The following is a 19,262-nucleotide window of genomic DNA, read 5'->3' on the forward strand; positions in this document are numbered from 1 at the left end:
CTTGTGCCCAAAAAGGCTGGCATGAGAGATCGAGTAATTTAGCAAGTATGTGAGCCTCTTTGACAGCCTGGCACCCTCACCTGTGGTCTCCTATAGACTGACTCCTATGGACTGATACAAACTCTGCCTCTTTAGGATTAATAGCGAAAAAACCACCTTTATTGAAAGCTAAAAAGCACACCTTGTGATGTGAGGCCATGCCTTGGAAAACAAATGACTGAACAGAAATGTAATTTAAACAATAATCAACGGTCTGTAAAAACATCTCTGTACTAACGGTGAAACATCTCTCTTGAATGCCAAAAGTCTTATCACATTTCTGGCCTGGTAAAGAAGAAAATGCAGGGCTTGGAGCAGCCAGGTGTGAGAGTGGCAATGACTATACCTCACTCCGGAGCTGAGGGAAGCACAACCTAGGACATGTGCCGACAAACCATGGAACCAAGGGGCTGCTCTGCCTCAGCAAACAGCCCAGGAGGTCACAGCTATCTAAGCAAGCACCTTGAGAACCAGCTACCAGCTTCAGATTGAGCAGCATGAGCTAGACCCAAGATCTAGCCCCAGCTTTACCATTGACTAGCTGGCAATCTCGGGTAAGTCACTGCCTCTCTTTAGGCCTTAGGGTTACTCTGGGAGCAATGGGACCCAGGAAGGCAGCCAAAGAAAGGGAATTCAATAAATAGTGTTGAGACACTATTGGGTAGCCATCTGGAAAAATAATGAAGTTGAATCCACACTTGACATTGTGTACCAAGATAAATCCCAAATGGATCAAAGACCGACAAGTTAAAAAAAAACCACACAAACAAACAAACATAAAAAGTACTAGAATCAGGTGCCTGGCTGGCTCAGTCGGTTGAATGTCTGACTTCAACTCAGGTCACAATCTCACGGTTCATGGGTTCAGGCCCTGCATCGGGATTGTGCAGATAGCTTGGAGCTTGGAGCCTGCTTCGGATTCTATGTCTCCCTCTCTCTCTGCCCCTCCCGTGCCCACACTCTGTCTCTCTCTTAAAAATAAATAAACATTAAAAAAAATTTGGGGGGGGCGCCTGGGTGGCTCAGTCAGTTAAGCATCCGACTTCGGTTCAGGTCATGATCTCATGGCTTGTGAGTTCAAGCCCCGTGTCAGGCTCTGTGCTGACAGCTCAGAGACTGCAGTCTGCTTCGGATTCCATGTCCCTCTCTCGCTCTGCCCCTCCCTCACTCATGCTCTGTCTCTGTCTCTCTCTCTCAAGAATAAATAAAACATTAAAAAATTTTTTTAATTTTTTTTTAAAGTACTAGAGTAGAATATGAGAAGTTCCTTTATACTCTAGAGTGCAGAGGGCTTCTCTAACTCAGAATCCAGAAGCCAAATAGGAAAAGATTGATAAATGTCAGCTACAGAGAAAGAAAAAGTTGCATGGCAAAAACAACACAGAATAAACAAAAATACCAAAGCAGAAACAAAAAAGAAGCTAAGAAAATATGTTTGCAGTCTGAACCCCCAAAGGCCTAACCTCTGTAGTACATAAAAAGTCCTAGAAATTTATTATAAAAAGACCAACAATCTAACTGGAAAAAAAGGGCAAAGGACCCTGAAGCACAGGCAGTACAATGTCCTCCCAAAGTCCTAATTCCTGGAGCCTTGTGAGTGTTACATGTCAAAGGAGAACTGAGGTAGCAGATGAAATTAAATGTGCTAATTAGCTGACCTCAAGATAGGGAGATTATGCTGGATTATCCAGGGCAGGAGAGGGGGCCTAATGGAATCATGAGGATTTTTAAATGTGGAAGAGAGTGGCAGAAAAGTCAGTGATATGATGTGATACAGGAAAGATTCAACCAGCCACTGCTGGCTTTGAGATGGCAGGGGGCCACAGTTAAGAAATGCAGACAGCCTCCAGAAGCTGGAAGAGGGAAGAAAACACTCCCTCTATACTCCAGAAGATAATACAGCCTGTTCACACCCTGATTTTAGCCCTGTGAGACCCATTTCAGACTTCTGACCACAAACTCTATGACAATACATTTGGGTTGTTTTAAGCCACTAGTTTTCTGGTAATCTGTTATGGTAGCAATAAAAACTAATACAGGTATGGAGAAACCCTTCATAAAGAAGAAAATACAGGGGCACCTGGTGGCTCAGTCAGTTAAGTGTCCAGCTTCGCTCCGGTCATGATCTCGCCGTTCACGGGTTTGAGCCCTGCATCAGGGTCTGTGCTGACAGCTTGGAGCCTGGAGCCTGCTTTCGATTCTGTGTCTCCCTCTCTCTCTGCCCCTTTCCCACGTGCACTCTGTCTCTCTCTCTCAAAAATGAATAAACATTAAAAGTAAATAAATAACATTTTTTTTAGAAAAAGAAGAAAATACAAATAGCTCCTAACTTTCAAAAAGGTGCTCAATCCTCATTCATGATATCCAAAACTAGAGGGATTAGAGAGGTCACAATCATCTTAAAGAAGAACAGAGTTGGAAGACTTAACAATACCAGATATTAGAATTTATTATAAAGCTGCAGTCAAGGTGGTATGGTACTAGCACACATATAGAAAAATAGACTAATGAAAGAGGAGTCCAAAAACAAATTTACACATATAGACAGTTTCTTGATTTACAACAAAGGAACCTCTAAATTTTAATGGGGAAAGGGCAAACTTCAATAAATGGTTTTGGAGCAGTGTGTGTGTGTGTGTGTGTGTGTGTGTGTGTGTGTTTTAACTAATTCAAAATGGATTTTAAGCCTAAATGTAAAATGGAAAATAATAAAGTTTCAAGATGAACAGAAAGAGAATATTTTCATTTCATGACCTTGGAGTAGACAAAAACGTTTTAATTTTTTTAATGTTTATTTATTTTTGAGAGAGAGAGACAGACAGACAGACAGATGGACAGAGCATGAGTGGGGGAGGGGGAGAGAGGGAGACACAGAATCTGAAGCAGGCTCCAGGCTCTGAGCTGTCAGCCCAGAGCCCAATGCGGGGCTTGAACTCACAAGCCATGAGATCATGACCTGAGCCTAAGTCGGTCACTTAACTGACTGAGCCACCCAGGCTCCCCAAAAATACCTCAAACCACTAAATAAAAGACTGATAAGCTGGACTTCATTACAATTAAGGATATCTATGCATCAAAAGACACCATTAAGAAAGCAAAAGAGTTGGGGCGCCTGGGTGGCGCAGTCGGTTAAGCGTCCGACTTCAGCCAGGTCACGATCTCGCGGTCCGTGAGTTCGAGCCCCGCGTCAGGCTCTGGGCTGATGGCTCAGAGCCTGGAGCCTGTTTCCGATTCTGTGTCTCCCTCTCTCTCTGCCCCTCCCCCGTTCATGCTCTGTCTCTCTCTGTCCCAAAAATAAATAAACGTTGAAAAAAAAATTTTTTAAAAAAGAAAGCAAAAGAGCAAGCCACTGACTGGGAAAAGATGTTCGCAATATATATATATATATATATATATATATATATGTGTGTGTGTATATATATGTATATATATATATATATATATATATATATATCTCCAACAAAGGTCTTGAATCTGAAAGATAAAGGATGCCTACAAATCAGTAAGAAAAACATAGGCAAAATCTACTTTAAAGTGTTTGCACTTAAGTTTTTGCACTTAACAAAAGATGCTACCCAAATGGCCTATAAGCATATGAAATATTGCTACGCATCACTGGTTATAAGGGAAATGCAAATTATAATGACAGTGAGGCTCCACACTACACACTTAGCAGAATGGCCTAAATCAATAAGACTGAAAATACCTGGCAAGGAGATGGCAGTTGGAACTCCCATATGTTACTGATGGGCAATATATAATGGGCACTACTACTATGGAAAACTGTTGAGAAGTTATCTACTAATGCTAAAGATAGGATCCAAAAATCCTACTCTCAGTTACATACTCAAGAGAAATCAATGTGCATGTTCACCAAAAGACGTGTGTAAGAATGTTCATTGCAGCCTTATTCACAATCCTCAAACTGGAAGCCACCCAAATCTTCAACAGTTAAATGGATCAAGTTGTGGCGTGTTCATACAGTGGACTATTACCAATAAAAAAGAATGACAAGCTAGAAGACGCAATGTGTTGGGCAAAGAGGCTGGACACAAAAGAGTACACAGTGCATAACACCATTAATGTGAAGTTCAACCACAGGCAAAACTCATTTCTAGAGTCAGAAGTTGTAATAGTAGTTAACTCTCGGGGTGGGGTATTGACTGAGAAGGGATACTTTCTGGGGTGCTGGAAATGTTCTGTATTTTGTACTGGGTGGTGGTTTCCTAGGTATACACATATGAAAAACTCACCAAACTGAAACTTTAAGATATGTACACTTTACTGCACTTCAATTTAAAAAGTAAAAAAAGCCAAAAACCACCTTCAGTTGTTTCTCACTTATCAGATTGGCAAAAATCCTGACGTTTCTTTCTTTCTTTTTTTAATGTTTATTTATTTTGGGGGGTGGGGGCGAGCATAAGCAGGGGAGGGGTAGAGAAAGAGGGAGAGAGAGAGAATCCCAAGCAGGCTCCACACTGTCAGCGGAGAGCCCAACATTGGGTTTGATCTCAGGAACCATGAGATCATGACCTGAGCTGAAGTCAAAAGTCGGCTTAACTGACTGAGTTACCCAGGTACCCCAATTCTGAAGTTTCTTAACATACTATTAGGGGGGGCTGCAGAAACAGGTACTCATATAGTGCTAGTGGGAGTGAAAAATGGTATAATTCCTATGAAGGTAGTTCCTATCTTGCAAAATAGATATACTTACTGTTTGATACAATAATCTATATTTATACTTCAACATCTCACATATGAAATTATATATATATATATATATATATACACACACACACAAGGTTATTCACTACATTATTACTTAGAATAGCAAAAAGACTGGAGATGATCTACATGCCCATCAATAGGGCAAGGGTTGAACGAATCATGGTGCATAGGTATACTGGAATATTATGTACCTGTAATAACAAAGTAGGAAGGCTTTATACTGATATGTAAAGACTTCCCAGATAAACTGTTGAAAGAAAAAATAAGACACTAATAAGTGTGTATAATATACTGCCGTTTATGTAAAAGGGGAGATAAAAAGATATCTTAGCATTTACTTAATATATCCAAAAAGAAACCAGAAAAATACAGAAGAAACTAATAATAGACATTAACTGCACATGTGGTAGAAGGATTTTGGGGTGTTGGACAAATGGGGGACAGGGTAGGAGGGAAGTTTTTCATTTTAAATCTTTTTATGCCTTTTAAGTTTGAATCATGTACATGTATTAATTATTCAAAAATTAAATAAGTGAAGTAATTTTTTTAAGAGGTAAGGGACAATGAGAAGGGGACGAAGAATCCTAAAAGGGGTGGTTTTCCAAAACAATGTCATCAACTTCACAATTCTCTCTGGTTCTTATACGGAGAACTGCTGGATCTGAAGAAGACATTTAAATTTTTTTTTTAACGTTTATTTATTTTTGAGACAGAGAGAGACAGAGCATGAACGGGGGAGGGTCACAGAGAGAGGGAGACACAGAATCTGAAACAGGCCCCAGGCTCTGAGCTGTCAGCACAGAGCCCGACGCAGGGCTCGAACCCACGGACCGTGAGATCATGACCTGAACTGAAGTCGGACGCTTAACCGACCAAGCCACCCAGGCGCCCCTGAAGAAGACATTTAGTCTGGAAGACAGAAGAAGTTACTGCTAACATGAAGGGGAACTAAATACTGAAATGAAGAGATGACATCATCTTATCTGGTGGCCTTAAAAATAGGCTGGACTGTCACTGGTCTGCAGGAAAGCAGCATCAGGTAGTGGACCACAGGCTCTGAAGTTAGAAGCCCTGGTTAAAGACCTGACATGCAGATTCCTCCCAACAAACTGCTCAGCCTACGCTTCCCCTTCCCGCATCTAGAAAATGGGGTTAACAGTAATGCCAACTCATCCATTTGGTATTAGGATTAAATGAGATAATATAAAGCACTTCTGCTTTGCCAATCACACTGTGCATAGGACCATACAGGCTTTTACTTGCCTCTAAGGTCTCTGCAATGCCCTCGGGCTTGGAGGTATTGCCTCTCAGAGGAAGAGCTACTGTCAAAAAAGATTTAGTTCTCACTATTAAATTCTTACATGACCCTGTTTGATGGGTTTCAAGCCAAGGTCAGACACTGTGCCACACATATTACAAAGATACAAAGGTTCAATAATTGGAAATTATTAGTGAAATGAAGAGAATAAAAGATCCTTACATAGATTATAGCTCCAATTTGGTAGAAGATCTGGTTTTGCTTGGAGGAGGAGGAGGAAGAGGAGGAGGAGGAGGAGGAGACGACGACACGACACTTTCCTGCCAAATATCTAACCCTTTAATAATGCCTGTCTGGCAGGCTTGAATGCTCCAGGAGAAGGCCACCAATAATAAAAAAAAATATTTTCCAAAGGTCTGTGTGGAGCGGGGAGAGAGGAAATGCAGTCAGCTCTTTTTTCTCTGCAGGAAGGGAAGGCTGAACAACTGCACATCAGGAGAGAAGGCAAACAAATTGCCCATTCAAGCCAAAATAAGCTGCTCCTAGGGGAAGCAAAACAGCTGGAGCCAATTCAGCCAGACATAGAGGTGAGGGCCCCAAAGACAGAGCTGGCCTGGGAGCCAGCCTCTGGTAGGCAGGGATCTTTCTGGGCAAGTGGTGGTCAAATGCCCTCATGTCACTCCTGCTGACCTCAGTCTATGCCCACGAATGGGAGCCAGCCAGCCAGCTCTGTCAGATACGGAGGAAGGAAGGACTAGTGAACCTGCCAAACGAGTGAGCACCTGCTGAGCACCTGTTATGTGGCAGGCACTAAGCAGCCACCTGACATACCTATGCCACTTGGAAGAACAATTTTAGGGGTAGGTAGATTTTACAGATGAGGAATCAGACTCACTGAGGTGGACTGACTGGGCAAGGCACACGGTTAGAAGTGGCCATGCCAGCTGTGGCCAATGGCCTCAGCTCTCTCTTTCCTGATTGTCACCTGAGATTCTCGATCCCTGGCTTCCTTTTTCTAAAGCAGGAACTCACACCACTTCACCATCCTGTCTAGCCATGGTGATACCTAGTGGCAAACACAGAATATGTCAAGAGAAGCCTCATTGGAAAACGAAGGAAAGAACCAAACCAAACTGCAGAAGAAGGGGAAAACAGAAACCTGGAAGCAAATGAAGTAGCAGAGTGGAATTATTTTGATTCCCTAAGAAAGTGGAAATGTGGCTGCTGCGGGGTTTTGCTTCAGGCTGGAACATGGCAGGTTCTGAATCCCCGTCTGGGGCAGCAGATAGCAGAATCCTGATCTGGAACAAATCTGGGCTAGCACTGTTTCTAGGGCTGTTGGGATTTCCAGATCCCCCAGATTGGGGTCCCCAGGCTCCAATTTACAAATCCCTTCTGCAGCTATGGTGAGATCCTGCACTGGTCCCTGAAGAGTGAGGAAGATGCTTCCCTCTCTAGCTTTTGAGGTTCCCATCCTGAGCCTCAGGCCTCCTTATACCCATCTTACAATTACTTCCTTCCTTGAAGTCTTAATATATGACGATGACAATGATTATGGTAATAATACCAGCTCACATTTATTGAGCTTCTACTTTTGTGCCAGGCACTGTTAGCACTCTACATAACAACCTTATGAGGCCAATAATATTATATGAGGCGATCAAGGCACATCAAGGCATATCAAATGAGGCGATCAAGGCACCGAGGGGTTAAGCCACTTATAGAAGGTTACATGGCTCATAGGTGTAGGAGCCAGAATTTGAGTCCAAGCGATCTGGCCCTGGTGTCTGTGCTCTTCTTAACCACCACCCATAATGCATCAGGTCCTAGGATATGAGAGTCAAAAGAGCAGTCTTGGAAGACAAGCAGACAGCTCTACTATTTATTGCTACTTGTCCCTGGACAACCTGTTTATCCTCTATAAAATGGGTACAACAAATATACTTTGTGGAGTGTCCATTCTAAGAGCAGATCCTGAGTCATGTCCTTCCATCAGGCTCTATTTCACCTCTTCTTCTGGTCTGTCTATTGCACATTCACTACACATCAAAGCTGTTTCTACACTTGGGGCAAGTTTGGCTTCCTTATACTCTGTTCCAGTCTATTCTATAACTGTTTTGTGCCTATCACATGGGAGACTTAGCACCAGGTGCAGAGAGCCCAGATCTCAGGGAATGAGACTGAAGGCAGAGAAATCCATCTAAAGTCGGCAATGGCAGAAGGGCTGAGGGGAGGAGCTGGCTGTGAGAACCAGGCTTTAAGCCCATAGGAACTCTCCTCCTCCAGCTTGTCTCCCTCTTTTCTGGCCTTCTGCCAAGGCTAACAGGCACTTCTTGTCACTTCCTACAGCGCAGCCTGAGCCCTGCAGGGCACCCATGGAGGGCCCATTCTTCCAGTGGGGAGCCTCTGCTCCCAGCTCACACACAGGCAGGTAAATATGCCCAGAGCCCTGTGACTGGGCCCACCTTTTCTGATTCTGCAACCATTCATTTAACAGACTGTGAGCCAGGACCAGGGCACTGAGGACAAAACAGAAAAATAACAGGTCTACCCCCCAAGAGCTCACTGGCACACCTGCTCTCCGCTGCCTCTGATGTTCTCCTCACCTGGGTAACGCTGGACACCTTTCTAGAATGTTATCATTCCTCTCTCCCAAGTAACAATTACTTCACTAGCACGGTTACACTAACAAGCCATTCTCCCCTCTCCCCACCCGGACCAAGAGAAATGAGAAACAAACAGAATTATCCACACATACACATTTCTCTCATACCCACTATAGAGCAGGTACCTCACATGCACCAATTCCCACAGCAATCCTGCAAAATGGGAATTATCCCTATTACGCAGATGAGGGAGGGAAATGGGAGCTCACAAAGAGATGCAACCAGTGTGAAGCAAGGCTGTCTGCCCGCAGAGTCTAAGTTCTTTCTACAGCCCCAGGCTGCCTCTCTCAGCTCAGCCTGCCGCCCTGCGAGCTCTGGCCCGGCCTTCATCTGGATTGTGTTCTTTCTCATAGTTAGATTCCCTACAATCTTCTTGTTTGTGCTGGTCCCAGAGGGAGCCAACGTCTCCCCCAGTGCAGTGACAACAGCAGCAGCAGCAGCATCCTAGGCACCACCTCTGATTCTCCGAGTAGCTTGTCTTAATTACACCCAGGCTGGAGCAGTTCCGGAATAGAGTATGTGGTGCTGCTGCGAAGCATGCAGGTTTGCTGTTACATTTTCTCGCTCCTTCTCTGACTCCAGCCCAGTTTACTCCCCACCCCCCTCTGCTGGCTGGCAGCCTACCTCCTCAGCTGTCCTTGGTTCTGCCTCCTTGCACATCACGTTTGGGCCTACAAAGTAGTGCTTCAAACTGCTGCCACTGCAGGTGGCTGAGCCAGTCTCAGCTCAATTCAGAAAACAGAGCCCGAGTCTCTGCCGGGTACCAGGCACTGCTCTGGGTACTGCAAACAGGCAGAAAACAAAAGGAAAATGCAGGGGCCTTGCCCTTCAGAAGCCGAGTCAGAGGCTGGGAGAGAAGTAGCCAGAAACAGAAATCACCAACAGAAGGCTAGCAGTGATGGGTTTGTAATGGGATCCGAAAATATCAGAGCAGGAGGGAACCTTGATTTTCTGTTTTAACCCCTCCATTTTACAGATGGAGAGCTAGAGCCCAGAGGAGGGCAATTACAAAAAATATCAGATAATAACAGTGAACACTGCTAAAACCCTTACTAGGAGCCAAGCGCTATTCTATGTGCTTTATATATATTAACTCCTGGAACCCTCACAACAAACCCTAGGAGGTATGCGCTACTGTCCTCCCACAGAGGGGTTAAGTGCCTTGTCCAAGTTCACACGGCTAGGAAGTGGAAGCCTGTATTGAACTCAGGCAGTCGGGCCCCACACTGGTGTCTCTTTAATGCTCTGTGAGATGAGACTAGTCTACCTATAGAAGTAATGAGAACGCTTCTTAAAGGAATTACTCATAGGCCTAATTATAAAAACAGTGAACCCTGGTTATCCAGAGTCAATTAAGAGGAAACCTCAATTAATCAGAAGCTTGGCTTCATCTGGGAGTACCTGAGTGCCACGAAATACAAGGCAGTTAGGGCAGTGAGCAGAGCCCTATATCTCCAAAGAAAGAGGAAAGTACTTGGAGTAAGGGATTTATTCAAAGAAACAAGAGCAGCCCAATCTTCTTCCTCTTTCATGTCTGGCTTTCTACACATGCTGTCCTCATAGTGTATAAAATCTTTAATATCCTGAAATGCCACTCCCTGGGGGAGGGGAGCCAGCTCAGGGACCTTAAAAAGATGCTCAATGATATGGATAGAAATTTTTAGAAAAGGGGCTTCTAGCCCCATGTCAGGCTCTGTGCTAACAGCACAGAGTCTGCTTGGGATTCCCTCTCTCCTTCTCCCCCACTCATTCTCTCTCTCTCTCTCTCTCTCTCTCTCTCTCAAAAGAAGTAAACATTTTTAAAAAGAAAAGAAAAGGGGCTTCTAGTAAAGCCTTGGTCAGCCAAAGACTTCCATTTCCCAGCATGTCCCCCAACATACGTGCACACACACACACACACCCTGGCCTTGGGTTAACTGAAAGTCTTCTCCAACTCTGCCACAGGACTTTCAGATCACAGTTAGCAGGCTACTCATTACTTACCAATCACTGCCAGATTATGCTCTGAGCCACAAGAGACCTGTAAAAAGAAAAAAATAAGTTATATTAGAGAAAGAAAATTCCTTGTTCAAGGAAAGATGTTTGACTTCTTCTCATCTGCTATTTGTCCCTTTCACCCCCTAGCCCCACAAAGAACACGACATGTACTCTCATACCTCCTGGCCTTTGCACGTGTGGTTCTTCTGTCTGGAATGCCCTCTCCTCGACTGTCTACCTAGAAAACTTCCACTCATCCTTTAAAGTCTCAACGTGTCCACTGAGACTCCTTTGCTTCTAGGCCGACTCAACACTCCTTTCCTTATGCAACTTGTATGTACCCCACTGTAGCAATTCTCTTGTTGCCTTTTACATTTTTTTCTGTCTCTTCGCTAGGCTGCATGCATTTTGAGAACAGGGCTGAGTCTCGGTTAACTGTCTGGGTCTGGGACTCAGTTAATATCTGCCAAATGAGAGTGAATGCAAAAACCAAGCACATGAAAGAAAAAATACCCAATACATAAAAGAACAAAGAATCATTTGGGGTTCAGAATCTAGTGTTTTCACCAAGTGAGCAGCGCTTCTTGCCTTTCAGTCTCCACATGTCCCAACTGCTACCAGAAGGAAGTAAGCGGGAATATAAAAGCATAAGTGGTTCCCCAGGTACTAATTAAAAGAAACTCTGGACTCCGGAAAAGGATCCTGTGACCTTTATCAGGATGCTCACTTCAGCTCCTACCAAGAAGAAGGCTTCAGGTCCCCATGGAATGTCAATGCTGGAAGGGCCCTGGAGATCATCTAGTCCAATCTCTCCATGTCGCAAGGAGAAAACACAGGCTTGGGAAGAGGAAACAATTTGCCGTGGGTGCCAGAGCAAGTGTGCATTGAAACAAGGGCTGGAGCATCTCTGATTCTTCGGAGCTTCAGGCAAGTTCCTTTCTTGATGCTGTAGCTTCTCACCCCTTCCCAGTGAAAACCACTTGGAAGTGATATTCAAAGGTCATTAGCACAGGCCCCTGACAGTCAAGGTAACAGGATGAAAAGGCATTTGAGCGTTGGAGGCCTAATAACACACTGGTAGGTGAGAAAGGTCAGCAAAGTTTCTGAGACTTTTGTCTTTGTAAAAGCTGTGTGTTCCAGATCACAGCTTCCACAGGAAACAGAGATACCCACTCTTAGGTGGACTCCCTGATAGTATCTGGCAAAGAACCACCTGCATATTTAGTCCCAGTATTTCCAGGTGTCTAGTCTCTGAGCTCCCTTGGGGCAGGCTCAGTGTCTAGCTGAGGGGTTCCACCATGTGTCACCCAGGGCCATACATACAGCACAAGTTCATTATGATGTGCTTTCTGGTTACACTGAGGCTGGGTGCCTAGGTTCTGCCACAGGAAGCTGCTTAGATTGAAGAATTGGGAAAAACTTACGTGTCTAACAATAGGGGAATGCTTATGTAAATTATGGTGGAGCCCTCTGATGGACTACTATGCAGCTTTGAAAATAACGCTTACAGTAAAGAAACATGCTCATGATATCCTATGAACTGAAAAATTACACAAAATTACACAAAAATTGTGTCTCAACTCTCCAATAAAATGTGAGTGAAAGACTGAAAGAAACTACATCAAAAGTTAACAGTGATAGCCTCAGGGCTAGGAATGAGGTATGCACTGTAAGTATGGTTTTTCCTTTTGCTTTTTCTACGCTGTCTGAATTTTATACGGTAATCTTATAATCAGAAAACAATTATTAAAAATATAGAAAATAAACATAATGCAGCTCCTACTACAGAGGTGAAAATAATAAATAAATATGGCTATAAAATAAATGTGTTATAAAATCTGGTATCTTCTGAAGTTGTGGGGGAAAAGGATTTAAAGGACATAATACCTAAATAATAATGGTAGCTGCATTGTGATGGTAGGATTATAAGACAGTTACTCCTATTCTCTGTTTCTCAAATAGTCTTTAACTGTGATGGAAGTAGTCGCGGTGGGGGGAGCAACAAGTGCAGGAATTAAAGTCACCATATACTGAGGATATACAAAAGCCAAGCACCTGGGGCGCCTGGGTGGCTCAGTCGGTTAAGCGTCTGACTTCAGCTCAGGTCATGATCTCACCGTTCGTGAGTTCGAGCCCCGCGTCGGGCTCTGTGCTGACAGCTCAGAGCCTGGAGCCTGCTTTGGATTCTGTGTCTCCCTCTCTCTCTGCCCCTCCCCTGCTTATGCTCTGTCTCTCTCTGTCTCAAAAATAAATAAAAACATTAAAAAAAAATTTTTTTTTAAAAAGCCAAGCGTCATGCCAAGGCACTCTGCAAATGTAACCGCATCTTAATCATCACAACAGTCCCTTCAGGGAAGCTTGACTGTGCTTATTTTAGAGACAAGAACACTGAGGCCCATACACATTAAATAACTTTCATAGCTAGCTAGGTGGCAGTGGCAGAACTAAAACCCAGGACTGCCTGGTCTCCAAGTTTATGTTCTGTACTGCTAAATGTTACTTTGTTTTAAAAAAATAAAGCTATTTCATTTTACAAAATGCATACAGAGAAAGGGGCTGCCTCTGACTGCCAGGGCTCACCCTGGGGCTGCGGGCTGCAGAGCTGACCAACCTGGAGGACCAGGGGCTTCCAGAAACAAGCCAGTGACAAATGCCAGTATCAGGTAGCAGATGCTGCTCTGAATTAATGAGCGAGACACTGATGAATGGATTTTGTCAAGGCAACGTAGAGCTCGAAACTCCAAGCTCCCCACCGCTTCTTGCTGTACGTGCAATGGCATAGAGGTCAGGAGACCGAACACCACAGGCCACAAAATCCCAGCGCTACACTCCTTCAACAAGATTGTATCAATGACCATTTGCTTCATATTGCTCCTGTCAGCACAGCATATACCCAACCACCCAGCTGCAGGCAGCTTTCTAGAAGACTCTGTTAACAATGGCAGCATGCCCAGGAGGAAGAGGTTCGGAGCCAGGAAGCCAGGTGAGTCCTAGGTCCTCTCCTTTTTGGCCCTGAGACCTTTGGCAAGATGTTTAACTGCTCAGGCCTCGGTGTTCTCGGGTGTAACAGGTAGATAATAGCATCAACCCGTCTGCCTCACAAAACTGCCGGAGGACAAATGAGACACTCCATCGCCTCACAGCCATTTGTCTCACCTTTCTTACATATGAATCTGAATGTCATGCCTCTATATAAAGCCCTTCACAAGCTCCCAGCAGTGGCTTGCAAGCCCACAATGAGTAGTCCCCTGTTTAGCTCTCTGGCCTCACTTCTCTCTGCTACTCATGAACCCTCAACCCCAAATAACATATTCCTTTTTTTTTCCCATTCACACTACAGTACATTTTTTCTAAGAATATGAGGCAATTTCAGGCTTTTATGTGTGCTTTTTCCCTTGACTTGAATCTCCTCTCTCCCACTGTCTACCTAGCTAAATCCTTTAAGACTGCCCAAACATCACCTCCTGGTAAAGACTTCTCTGAGTCTCAAGGATGCTCCACCCTACCTACCCCCACAGCACTATGCATCACGGCCTTATCACATATGAGATGTCTATTTATGAAGTGTGCGTGTGTTAAGCACCTCTGTTGCTCAGACATCCAGCAGAGTGCCTCCCCAGTAACGTCTCTGTCACACAGCCCAAGTATACAGGGCGTGAAGCTGGAGGGGGGAACGGGTAAAAAGATGAGGGGCCCAGAGGAGTTAGGTGATCTCAAGACAAATGAGTAGGGGTGTGGTCACCCCGGTCCAACTGGAGACAAGCACTGAGATGCACAGTGAGGCAGGAAGGGAACAGCACTACAGGAGCACAGTGTACAGGTGACAGGAGCATGAAGAGTAGAGTAGAATTGTTTCAGGAACTCTAGCATGGCAAAGTGCAGTAGAGCAGCAAAGGAGGTCAGCCCCGGGAGACGGAGTCCCGCTACAGAGAAAGTAGGTTCCGGGTTGCTGATCGGGGACTTCAGGCAAAGGGGGCACACCTCCACACAGGAGAGGGGAACAAAAGTGGCTGTGGAAACCTGTTATGACTCAGTGCTGCTCAAACGTGAAAGGGGTCTGCTCTGTTCAGGCACCTCAGCCACAGGAGGCAGGAGTGCAGAAAACAATTTCCAAACTCCCAACTGCCTCCCCGTGGTGCCAAGATCCTCCAGAGAGCCTCCTGCCAGGCTAGACTCCATCAGTTCTTGGGAAGAAAGTCTCTACTCCCCTGGGGGCTGGCTCCCACTAAATACAGTTGGACAGGGATGAAGTGACTGGTAGTAGATGCCCAGAGAATATGTGCTTGCTTCGGCAGCACATATACTAAAATTGGAACGATACAGAGAGTAGGTGCCCAGAGAATATATGCTGAATGTATTAATGAGTTAAAATGAATGAATAACTAAATGAATAAGCAAAAATTACATTAACGTGAAAATATCTGCCAAATGCTACATGTAAGTACTCTAGCTCTGGTCAGTACTGTTCTACCATTTCTAAACACAGGTGACTGTCCCTTACTGAGTGCTTATGGCCAGGCACCTGACTGCTTGGTCTGTATTATCTCATTTAAACTTATACCAAACCTAGCACATAGGTTCTTTTGTTACAACCGTTTTACAAGTGAGGCGACTGGGGTTCAGAGAGTACAGTCACTTGCCCAGTATCTTACTGCTAGGGAAGGTGCAGGATTCTATGATCTTTCCGATTCCACTTTTCTGTCTTCCCAACCGTTTTAACCTTCCTGTTGGCAAATAGAATGTAAATAAACCACCCACCCAGTTCCAGTTCCTTATAGCTGGCAATCATATGCCAGTTAGCAAGGGATCTTAAACTGGGACAGCCCTAGACTTCCAAGGCCCAGACAACATCCTCCTGGGGCTAGGAAGGCCCACCCCTGGACAAATCAAGAAGCTGCTCCAGAGTTTTCTCTTGGAGGAAACGGCTGTACAGTGGCAACAAAGCTTCGCTCCTGCCCTCCCTGTGGAAGCCATCACCTTGCGGGTAACTCCACCAGATAGTTCAACTCTGAACAGGAGGATATCAGGGCGGGGAGATGGGGTGTGACCAGGGCTCAGGGTAAATAGCACTAAGATCCCAAGAAGAGTATGTGGGATCTAGGCCAGTTCCGCACCACTGGCCAGGAGCCACCCTCATCTTCCTAGGAGCAGTTGGTGGCAGCCCAGGGACCATCCAGGAGCACAGCAGCCTGCGGGGCCTTCTGATTGGTTCCCGCCCTGTGCCAATGGGCCCGGGCGCCCCTCGGATGCTATGGCAACGAGGCAGTTGCGCGGAGGCGGGCCATTGCCAAGGACTCGGAGGAGGGATTCGAAGCCTGGGCTCTGCGCCTCGGGGAGAGTCTTTGGCAGGCACCATGGCCCAGAGAAGCGTGTTGGGAGCAGCTCCAGAAAGGCAGCCTCCCCACGGCGGGGGTTAACGGAAGGGAATGGGCACCTCGGTGCAGCCTTTGCTACAACTCCGCCCAAACCCAGTTGTCATGTGTGTAGAACTCTGAGGAGACCACGGGAATTTCCAAACCTGTTTAAAAAGCAGGCTGGGAGGCTGTGCGTGTTTTACACGCAAACTGCAGTCCTGTCAGCCAATGGATTTTTACCCCTCGGCTCAGAAATAGCCCCAAATGGAGGCCATCGTGGCAGCAGAGAGGCAGCACAGTTGCTTGTTTTTGGAAGGACCTAGCCTTGCAAAGATACTTCTGGCTCCTTTGTGAGGGCTTCGTCTTTTTTTTTTTTTTTTTTCCTACTGAATTCTAGATGTCAAAGGAGGCCAAAAAATAAGAGGCTCTATCTGTCCAACTCAAAGTCCCATTGATTGGGTTCCCAAAGAACCCATTTTCCCTCCAAAGCCAATTCCTTTTTTTCAAAGTGCAGATTACACATAAGAAGAGGCTTCAAGTAGGTTCTGCTACTCCCTCAAACAGAGGTTGGGCTGGGGAGAAAAGCAAAAATTTGTTAGGTGTCTGGATGCCAGGCATGTGGCATCACAGAATTTCACTCTACCTGCATAGCCTCACAACCTCACAGCTATTCTGGGAAGTGGGAATCTGTGTCCCTACTCAACAACAGATCAGCAAACTTACTCAGAGGAGTTAAATCACTGGTCCCAAGTCGGGGGGGGGGGGGTGTACGCCCAAGTCAGCCTTGATCCAAAGCCTGTGAGCTTCACCATAATACATACTGCCTCTCTTCTGATACTGGCACCAGATGGCCCCCATCACTAAGGCTCAAACTCTCAAGTGGCAACTCTCTCTTTATCTCCTACTGTCTCCATCCTATTAGTTCTGCCTTCTCAAAGACTCTCAAATCTATATCTTGATCTCCAGCTGCTCCACCTTCTTCAGTCCTTTTCACTACAGCCTGGACTCTTTTAAGACTCTTTTATGACTTCAAGCTTTCTTCTCTTTGTCATGTCATGATCTGATTTTTTTTTTAATTTGGAAGTTGCCATAGTCTCAAAGCCTCCTAACTTCCTACCATACCTGATTTCTTTCTCGTTTGCTATATATAAACCCACTAACCCAGAAATACAGGTAGCTCCTCTGTTCCTAGAAAATCTGTTTCCCCACTTCTGGGCCTTTATTTGCACCATTCTCCCTTGTCTATACTATTATAAACCTGACCAAGCCTTACAAGACTCACTTCCAAACCCACAGCCTTGAGGAAGCCTCCCAGATCTTCTCTTGAATCCTCCCATTTGTTTTGGCTGAAGTTTACTTTTGTCAAATCTCCTTTCTACTATTAATAATTTGGGCACAGGGGGTGGGGCATGTCTTCCCAGTCAGTGCAGAATAGGAGAAAGAGCTCTAGTTATGGAATCAGAAGTGGTTCCTGCCACTTCCCGGTTGTGTGGCCTTGGGCAAATCTCTTTGCCACTCTGGATTTCAGTTCCCGCATCTTTAAAATGGGATAGTAACAACCAAATAGATCTCATACATCCCCAAATTCTTTCATGCTCCCCTGTCTACAGAATAAAATTTGCTTTGAGCCGGACTCTGTTCTGCAGATATGTGTCCACAACATATGAAGATATATAACTTGGGAACACATAAAAAGAAACTATAAGTATTAGGAACTGAAATAGGTTCACAATGAACAACAGTTCATTTCCTTTTTCAACAGAGTTATTCTACTGGCAGACAAGGAGAGGGCTTAAGAAATGTCTGCTGAATTAGAATACAATATACACAGTAATTAGAAAATAATATACACAATTAAACTAGCACACCCTAAGAATGCTTGTTTTCCCCATTCCAAGGGAATTCCCTTCTCCTCTAAGTTGCCACGTTGATGCAAGATGCTCCTGCTTCCTGTGGCCACACCTGACTGGTATGGATGGACTACAGATGGATACCTGTCTGAAAGTAGGTCAATGCATAGATTGGCCATAGCCTACGAAGTGGCCTAATGAGAAAATTCTGCCTGAAAGGACTTGTAGGGACTGAGTCCTCCGATTGGTAGCTGGAGCAGTAGCTGGAAGAAATAGACACAAGAGGCGTTAATATAAGGAGCGGTTAGAGGCAGAAGAGTCAGAACAGCAGGAACAATCAAAGTAGAGAAGAGCAGCTAAAAGTCACTAGAATGGATTTCTTGATCCTACTGCTGACGGCACAAGAAGGTCTAGGTTTCTGAGCTGGGTTATGTTCTAAATGACCTTCAAGTTTTTCTTTTACGAGATATTTGCTTTACCTCTTTTCTCCACTTATATCCATCCTTACAATATTACAGTAACCTAGGAGTATCTCTGATCCTTACAAACTGAGAACACCTAACACAACAATGCATCTAGATTTCAGAAAAGACACACCATTAAGCTACTTAAACCCTTGAGAACAGCATGAAACCACGTGAGCTGAACAACCAACCTCAAATACAGGTCATTAATAGATTCAGGCCAAACATCCTGTAGTGTGTTCCTCAAAAACAATTTAACCTTTGCCCTAGTAGCCAAGACAGGCTGAAATTAAAAAAGACTGCCAATTCCAAGTGCTGGTGAGTATGTCTAACAACTGGAAATCGCTTACACTGCTTATAGGAACATAAATTCAACGACCGCTTTGAAAAACGACTTGGCATTATCTACCAAGTGGTAACTTTGTTAGGTGTCGCCACAGGAAGCAGGAACACCTGGTATCCACAGGACAACTTAGAGGAGAAAGGAATTCCCTTAGAATGGGGAAAACAATTGTTCCCAAGAAGCTAGACATACAGATATAAAGACAGATATACAGATTCAGATGCCAGGACACCCACGTACCCCAAACAATTACGTCCTTCCATCCAAAGACAAACATAAGAACATTCATAGAAGTTTTATTCATAATAAATAAAAAACATAAAATTAACCAAATATTCATCATCAGTGAATGGATAGTGTAGTATACTCAGAATACTCTGTAACGATGGGGGGAAAACTACTATTCACAACATGGATAAATCTTCAAGAATAATGGTGAACAAAAGCAACCAGACAGAGAAGAGTAAATAGTGTATGACTCTAGGCAAAACTTATTTCAAATGAATAATATAACTGTTCTCAAGAGGGAAAAAGTAACCAATCCTAGTAACTTTTAAAGTTTTTAAAATAACTTCTATTTAAA

At 44.5% G+C, this 19,262-nt stretch overlaps 1 protein-coding gene across 1 annotated transcript in view; it reads right to left on the reverse strand.

Annotated features, from left to right (window-relative positions):
* The window catches only part of SERGEF (secretion regulating guanine nucleotide exchange factor), a 235,566-nt gene that overhangs the window by 78,943 nt on the left and 137,361 nt on the right, over nt 1–19,262 (reverse strand). The window contains 1 exon segment of the mRNA XM_043582360.1: nt 10,675–10,711. Coding sequence (XP_043438295.1) covers nt 10,675–10,711 — 37 coding nt within the window.

Source organism: Prionailurus bengalensis, chromosome D1, assembly GCF_016509475.1.
Source record: "Prionailurus bengalensis isolate Pbe53 chromosome D1, Fcat_Pben_1.1_paternal_pri, whole genome shotgun sequence".
Classification (NCBI taxonomy): domain Eukaryota; kingdom Metazoa; phylum Chordata; class Mammalia; order Carnivora; family Felidae; genus Prionailurus; species Prionailurus bengalensis.